At 37.8% G+C, this 7,992-nt stretch overlaps 1 protein-coding gene across 1 annotated transcript; it reads right to left on the bottom strand.

Moving 5' to 3' along the window:
* Positions 1-690: 690 nt before the first annotated feature.
* LOC130746393 (alanine aminotransferase 2-like) lies at positions 691-5,884 on the bottom strand. The gene is made up of 15 exons (XM_057599008.1): positions 5,581-5,884; positions 4,721-4,771; positions 4,442-4,492; positions 4,274-4,339; positions 4,117-4,178; positions 3,677-3,755; positions 3,490-3,594; positions 3,255-3,365; positions 2,874-3,011; positions 2,697-2,771; positions 2,381-2,501; positions 2,132-2,286; positions 1,494-1,568; positions 1,162-1,365; positions 691-990 (listed from the first exon to the last, which is right to left on the bottom strand). The coding sequence occupies exons 1-15, from the start codon at positions 5,749-5,751 to the stop codon at positions 874-876; spliced, it is 1,581 nt and encodes a 526-aa protein (XP_057454991.1). The 5' UTR covers positions 5,752-5,884; the 3' UTR covers positions 691-873.
* Positions 5,885-7,992: the final 2,108 nt, after the last annotated feature.

Below are 7,992 nucleotides of genomic sequence, written 5' to 3'. Positions count from 1 at the left end.
ACACGCAATTGAGAAAGGAAAGGACGGGAATAAAAAGACCAACCCTTACCAATGAACAAGGAAATTATCAAATGGTTATTTTCACACTTTATCAATATCCTAGTCTTGCTCTAGGTGACTATAGTCCCGTGACACCAAGGGACTTGAAAACACATCATCCTCTTGGTCTTTGAAAATTATTGTGTCATAATGCCTATGAAGATTTATACTCCCTCCGTTCCTAAATATAAGACCTAATACAAAAAATTGCGCTTATTAAGAAAACATTAAATGTGTTCAATTAGTGTATTGGTTTTTTAAAAATGCATACATTCCTCCATATTTACCCTTTGTCATTTTCTCTCACTAATTAATGGTAAGTGATAATCAAAACTTGGGAATTGAAAACATATAATTAATGTGGAGGGTAAAAATGGAAGAGTACAAAACCTTTTGTTAGATTATTGTAACTAGGTCTTATATTTAGGAACTTCAAAATTTTGAAACTAGGTCTTATATTTAGGAACGGAGGGAGTAATAGTTTGCCCTCTTTTAGCTATCTACCTTTTAGGTTTGATTCTTGTAATACCCAGAGGTTAGTTGGGCGCCTAACAAAATCTCCAAAAGAACAAGTCACATTAGCATCTGAAACTTATGATTTTGATTAATTTTCCACGTCTCAATTCATGCTATAAGCGAAGGAAAACAACAGAGAAAAACATATATCCTTTCAGGTCTTGCATATTCAACATACAACTAGTTGAATTGACAATGAATTTATTCATCTAGAAAACAATGTAAAGGGGACTTAGTTTCTCTAACCACAAAATCCATAAAAGTTCAAATATCAATCGGTACCCTTAAACTGATGGAGAAAAAAATTTCAATCAGGACTCAGTCACGAAACTCGTTCATGAACTTTTCATGGAACTCGGTGAAGCGGGAGACAATTGCCGGAATCTTTTCTTCTTGAGGCAATATGGTGCACCTAAAATGCCAAGTTCCAGGAACCTTGCAACACAGAACAATTCAGAAACAATCAGTTTATAATCATCACCAAAGGGATGGAAAATGGAACATAGTTTGAATTAGTTATATAGACTATGTTGGCCGACCGATAAATATACTATTTCACATGTCAAATTAAGGATACAAGGCATTTAAAATCAGTAATGAACTAACCTGTCCAAAACCAGAACCAGGAACAACAACCACTCCGGTGGCATTAAGCAAGCGTTTACAGTAGAAGGCATCAGGTGCTGTATTTGCAGCCTCTGCAGCTTTGATAGCCTTTTGAGGCAGACGAATTTGGGGAAACAGATACATTGCCCCTTCTGCTTTGTTGCATGTTACACCCTCTAATTTGTTAAAACCATCTTCCAGAATCTGTTAAGAGAGAATATCACAAAAAACATGTGAGAAAAATTGGATAAGATTTTTAGCCATTGTGGAACATTAGCTAAAACATTCTTGGCTCTCTTTACTATCTCAATTTTTTCCCCCAAGCAACTAACCTTTGCACGCCTAGCAAGGGAGGATAAGATATTTTCCTTCTCAGCCATGAATGACTCATAGGACTCATCTCCAACCTGCAGAAATCCATTGAATTCACTGAATGTTAAAGAGTGAAAGGCAATTAACATCAAATTAGAAATGCATGTCCATCTGAAGAGCAAATAATAATGTTTAGAATAATGAAGTACTTCTGTCATTTTTTATTACGTTTGGTTTATCATAAATTCAAATGGGGGCCTCCGTGCTTTTATTTCTCTGAATCATCTAGCTGATTTATTATAAGTTTCAAGGGACCTTCAGGTTTAGTTTGCGCTTAACCAGCCAAAGGCATAGAACATGAAAGCTCCAAAAGAAGGAGGGACATGGGAAATCTAGAGTATATATGCCTCATTGTCAATGACCGATACAGGGTTACTGTTATAGAAGGGCAATGCTTCTATTATATGAGAGCATATACCTTCTGATTCACAAATTAATGAAATTATATTCTTTATCATAATTATACTTCTGATATGATGATTATAAGTTGCCACTCATGTACTCACTTTATCTTGGTGAGTATTAGGTTTAATGTTCTTTCTATAAATAAAGAATTAATCCCGATATGAAATTTGACTACTAGAGTAAAAATATTAACCTTAGGCGGACTCATGATCAAACTTGCAAGAATTTGACCAGAGATATTAGAGCAGAGATTCACAGATGCCACTTTATATATCTGCTCCCTCACATCTGCAGAAAATCCAGTCACCTCCATATAACCTCCACGTTTCCCACACTCCCCATGATAGCCTGAAGCCAGAGAGAAAGACATCTCCCATTAGTATGGATTGCCTACCGACATAGAAATTGGTTCTATAATAAATTAACTGCTTCACCAACTTACCTTTGGAGATTGACTGAAAAGATACTAAGGTGATATCTTTGTCACCATATCCCATGGATCGAGATACTTTCTTGAAAGAGTGAAATTGCTTGTCAGGAACATAAATATTTTGTTGATATACCTACGAAATGAATTTCATGCATCAGAACAATCTTCTGCCATATAAGCTTCAACAGAGAAGTAGAACCAAACATATACATAGTGAGACTGAAGCATGTATTTTGAGATCAGAAAAAGTTAAGAGACTATTCATGAACTTCAACATATATAAAATTAAGGACAGAATGTCTAAGATTTTCAAGAACTGTCCGGTTACCTCGTCAGCCAAAAGAACCAAACCTTCTTTCTTGCAAAATTCTACTATAGCGCGTTGATTTTCCTCAGAAAGGACCTGGAGACATGAAATGAATTCCATATCATCAAATTTAGTCAATTTATCTTCACATTCTAATCAGTAAGCATACTCCTATGATAACAATACTTAGAAGCTCACCTGCCCTGTTGGATTGCCAGGGTTTATAACAACTAAAGCCCTAACACTGATGCCTTTGGACTTGGCATCTTCCAATTGCTTCTTAAGTTCAGATATTTCCAACCCCCAACCAGTAGCTTCATCTAGATAGTAAGGTACCTTTATGAAGAATATCAAAGTTAAACTAATATTCCAACTAATGCAAGTAACAGCAAGATAGTTCAAATTTAAATTAACTCAGTTTCGATTGATTGTTTGTTAATCATGCACCTAAATATGTAAAGTTGTAGACAGATATAGTGACAATTTTTTTCTGATTTATCTTTTCAAAGATGGCATCTAAAATCTAAATAGTGATCAAAACTAAAATAAGCATTATGTAATTGTATAGAGAAACTTTACCAGACTGCCACCATGGAGTGTGATTGAGGCTGAGTACAGAGGATACTGAGGGATGGGACAGAGAATACCGTCCTGTTCTGATCTTATGAGTAATTGCATCATCAGATGGACCTGTATATAGAGAAATGATAGTCCTTAAAACTTAAAACGGATTTTAAATGAATATAGTCAAAATACTAAACACTCAGCATTTAAACCAAAAGGAAAATATCAAAAGCAAGGCAGAGAAACATACTGCTGGACTTGCACCATCTGTCAAGAAAATGTCACTGGGATCGCAAGGAAAACCATCACGCTCTTGAATTCCAGCAGCTATTGTTTCGCGCAACCCTGTAATACCCTGATATGGAAATACAAATATTTTCATGGCCCGCTTGGTATTTAGTAAAGAAATAAACCAAATTAGATAAGCCAATCAATACCTGACTATGACTATAAGCACCAGTTGCTCTCCCAGGAATCTGATCCAAGATTTGCCAAGCTCGCTCAATTGAGTCAGAACTGCAATATGCCAAAGGGCAACCCAACAAGGTAAAACATCATTATGAAGACGAGGAATATTAAAATCAATTACTTAGACCAAATCATTAGTAACAAAAGCAACTTGTACTTGTTTCACAGGATAGACTACAGCTTAGCAAAAATGGAACAAGCACCCAAGATTTATTGACATATTCCATTCAGTTTTCACACTTCATTTAAATATTTTCGTCTTAGTTCTATGCTCATAGGTTCTGATAAAAGTCAGACATAAATTATAATCAAATTGAAAATCAGATAATGCAAGAAAACCACCAAGTCTGCTGTTTCAATATGATTAACAATCTAAATGTGGCCACTTAGTTTTATTTTATCCCAGTACCTGAACAAACCCTGTGTTTCACTTTTGTCCAAAAGAGCTGGATAGTCAGATAATGCAAGAACCTGACAGAGATGAGATGATCAGTTGGTTATAATGGGAATGGCTTCATTTGTATCAAGTAAGTTGCTTTGACAACACAAACTCATAAGAAACAAACCTCTCGGAAAAAGGTTATTGGCTGCTGTCCAAGAGACTGAGGATTTCCAATGTTGCAGTAAAGTATCTATTTTCAGGTAAAATAGAAGTGAGGGAGGGAGTAACCCTGAGAATAAATAACACAAAAAAGTTCCACTCCAAAAGATAGGAAGTTGAAAAAGAGAAATACCTCATCAAATGGATGAGAACCTGGATTGGTCTGTAGCTCCTTTTGCAAATTCTGCAACATCAAGGCATTGTAAGCTGATACTGAAATAACAGTCTATGAAAAATTCGGAAGATATCCATTTGAAACTTCAAATTGCAAAAACTTTTCAAACTATATTCCAGTAAAAGTAGAATTTTTGTCAGACAAGGTATAAAATGTTTCTATCTTGAAATGTGTGAAGACAAGAATACCTTTGCAATGAATAACCTAATTCTAACATGTACAGCAAAATCACAGTACCTGGGCAAGAGTGACAACCTCTCCTCGAACAGCATACTCGCATTCCACAATCTATGCAGGAAAAAATCAATAGTTTCAAATAAGTGACTGAATTGGTGACAACAAAGTAGGGCAAATATTGTGTCCTACAAGCATGCTTCATAAAAATTAAAAAATACTGTTTTGTTAAATAAGAAAGAATCCAGTCAATCCACTCAAATACCCTAAACCATAAAACTAATTGTTAAAATTGTCTCAATTGGAAGTATAATCATGCTACAATTTATTTCATGCATGTTTGGATACACGGATGAAAACCACAGTGAAGCCAAAATCACAAGGGACGGAACACAGAAGCCAAAATCATGATGGGCAGGGGCAGCCCAGCTAAGGGTAGCTACTTCCATCCACAGTAATTTTAGCTCACCATGGTTTTCCACTATGTATCCAAACATGCACTGATCTGATCCCAGGGTAGTACAACAATAACAATTACAAAACAGAAAAGACTAAATTGAGTGTAGTACTAGAGAAACATGCAACTATCAGTTCATCCGTCATCACCCATCAATCACACAACAAGACAGAAATCAAAGGAGAAAGAAGATCACATCACAGTCAAACCCCGATCACAGATCAACAACAACATTGAGCAACCCTTGCAGCCAAAAAAGACGGTAATTCAGTCAAACATTTGACCAACAAACACATCATGCATGCCCATTCACAAACCCTTAACCCCCATATGCAACTCTAATAATCTACACCGAGGGGAAAACATCATAAAGATCAAAGTTCACAACATCATCACATTCACACCTAGAAACAAAAAACAACAATCTGGATATCAACGAAAAGAGAGAATTAAAGGGAAGACAAACCTTAGGGTTGATGTTACCGGCGGTAACAGGGAAAACGGAATCAGAAGCCATTGAAGTAGAGGATAAGAAACGAGAGAAGGAAGAAGATGAAGGAGGGTGATGTTGATGGCGATAGCGAACAAGAGCGTTGTTGAAAAGTAGCCTAAATCTGTCTGCAGCGGATTTCCGCATTGGATGGATGGTTATATATAAAGATGCGATTGATTTTTACTTTTGTAGTTGAAATCTATGTATGTGTGCGTCTAGAAGAAAGAAAGGCAAAACAAAACAACCTATGATTGTTTGGTTGTTTGTTTGTTCGTGAGAGAGAAGCTTCCAAGCGCCCACTGTATGTGAAATTTATTTGCGCAACGCAACGCAACGCAACGCAAGGGTAAACACGTGTGTGGGGTCTTTGGTGCAATAAATTTGATACACTTTTCCTTATCATATTATGTCCTTATTATGTGCATCTCAAACACAGGATATGATAAGAGTATGAGTCCAATTTGATGCAAAAATATTTTGGAGGGATGACATTTCAAGGAAAAAATTTCCAGGGACCTAGACTGATTCTTCTTATAATGTCAGTGACTTCAACCATATTTAAGCCTTTATTTATTTATTATTATTGTTCGAGTAGACTAGATATTACTTTTTTTAAGAGATTGATTCTTGGACGTTCATCTCCTCAATTCATATGTTCCACAACTCCCCATCATTTTATTTTATTTTTTATTATATAAAATTTCATAAGTATACGAGTGAGATAATTAGATAATGAGATTATATAAAAGTGATAGTTTAAGGAAAAAAAATATATTTCGGTACTCCGGTATTATATAGTCTTCAATTTTAAACAGTCAGTCAGTCACACATGCATGTAGAGCAAATGGAGATAAGAAATGTGATCGTATGCGGTGGAACCTTGGGCCGGAGAATCTTTTCTTGGGCGGAGTGACGAGGATGAACTGGGGTCCAAACACTGTGTCCTAGCCCGGGTGGGCTCCGTACGAAGGCACTCGATGCCTAAGTTAATGGCTGAGTCATTTAAGGAAATCTTTATGTTATGAAGAATAGACAGCGCACTTAAACCCTTTTGTGAGATAGCCTTATATACTCGTTCATATGGTAGGAGTAGCTCAGGGACGTGTCATGAGTGCCTACGATTTGAGTGCTCGTAGAGCATTGGATCCCTCTGAGCCACCAACTGTATGCACTAATCTAATGGCCAAGGGTCTCTAGTTAGTGAGGACTAGACCTCGAGCCTCGCAATACCCCTTGTAGCTAGGCCATAGAGTCAGTGATGGATGGGTGAGGCGATGAGGATCTTACCCTCATGGGTGACCGAATGGTCCAGTCGAGTCGTGCTTGAGGGTAATCGGTAGGAGGCGGTCAGCTTTATGCCTAATCAGGAGGAGACACAACTCGATTGACCTAGGGGTTGATCATATGCAGAGCCTACCGGAATAAAATGTTTAATAGAGAAATTGAATCAGCCTCATTTCATTGATCTCATCACAAATTTATATAAGATATGAGGGAAAGAAAAATATTCTTCAAATGGTGAATAACTTCATTATCATTCTCACTGGTCACTAAATCATCAAAATCCTTAAATTAAAGTAAAAAGAGAAATGATCAGAAGTAGATTGCCAAAGCCCATAACACTTCAAGGCAAAAACTAGTTTGCTAAACTAACAACAAGGGGTTTGATGCAACCGATGAAGTACTTTGCGAAGCCTATAAACCTTTTCCGAAGCAGGAGCATCGAATGCAAGGGGAACTTTATGTATACCTCATTGACCAAATCTCCATTTAGGGGAAATTTCACGTATTTCTCATCAAATCTATTTGCGTCAACGTATTCAAACATAATCTTAGGGCCCGTTTGGTACGTTGTATAGTATAAGACCTGATAGAATAAGACCTGATAGTATAAGACCTGATTGTATTAAGCCTGATAGGATAAGGTCTGATAAAATTTTAATACTATACAACGTTTGGTCATACACTGTATAATTTGGTGGCAACGCTGGTGGTGTGGTAGTGGTGGTATTGGAAGGTGATGATGGTGGCAGTGGTGGTGGTGGTGGCAGCGACGGTATTGGTGGTAGTGGCAATGGTGATGACAGTGGTGGTGGATGGTGATATTGGTGGTTGTGGCGGTGGAGGGTGGGGGCGGCGATAATGGTGGTTGTGGTGGCGGTAGTGGCGGCGGTGATGGTAGAGGGTGGGGGCGACGATAATGGTGGTGGCGGCGGCGGCGGTGATGGTAGATGATGGTGGTAATGGCAATAACGATGACTAGAGCGTTTTGGTGGTGCGGCGAAGGTAGTGGTGGAGGCGGTGGTGGTGGAGGGTGGTTGTGGTGGCGGCGACGATAGTGGTGGTAGTGGAGGCAGTGGTTGTGGTGGCGACGACGGTGGTGGT

Source organism: Lotus japonicus, chromosome 3 (genome assembly GCF_012489685.1).
Source record: "Lotus japonicus ecotype B-129 chromosome 3, LjGifu_v1.2".
NCBI classification, from domain to species: Eukaryota; Viridiplantae; Streptophyta; class Magnoliopsida; order Fabales; family Fabaceae; genus Lotus; species Lotus japonicus.
The sequence above is the reverse complement of the archived record's forward strand: the minus strand, read 5'-3'. Positions and strand labels throughout refer to the sequence as shown.

Excerpts from the sequence above, each read along its gene's own strand:
- LOC130746393 (XM_057599008.1), bottom strand. The coding sequence starts at position 5,751 with ATGCGGAAATCCGCTGCAGACAGATTTAGGCTACTTTTCAACAACGCT. Across the intron at positions 4,493-4,720 it reads AGGTTGTCACTCTTGCCCAG|AATTTGCAAAAGGAGCTACA; the intron begins GTACTGTGATTT and ends TTGATGTTGCAG. Across the intron at positions 3,595-3,676 it reads GTGCTTATAGTCATAGTCAG|GGTATTACAGGGTTGCGCGA; the intron begins GTATTGATTGGC and ends TTTCCATATCAG.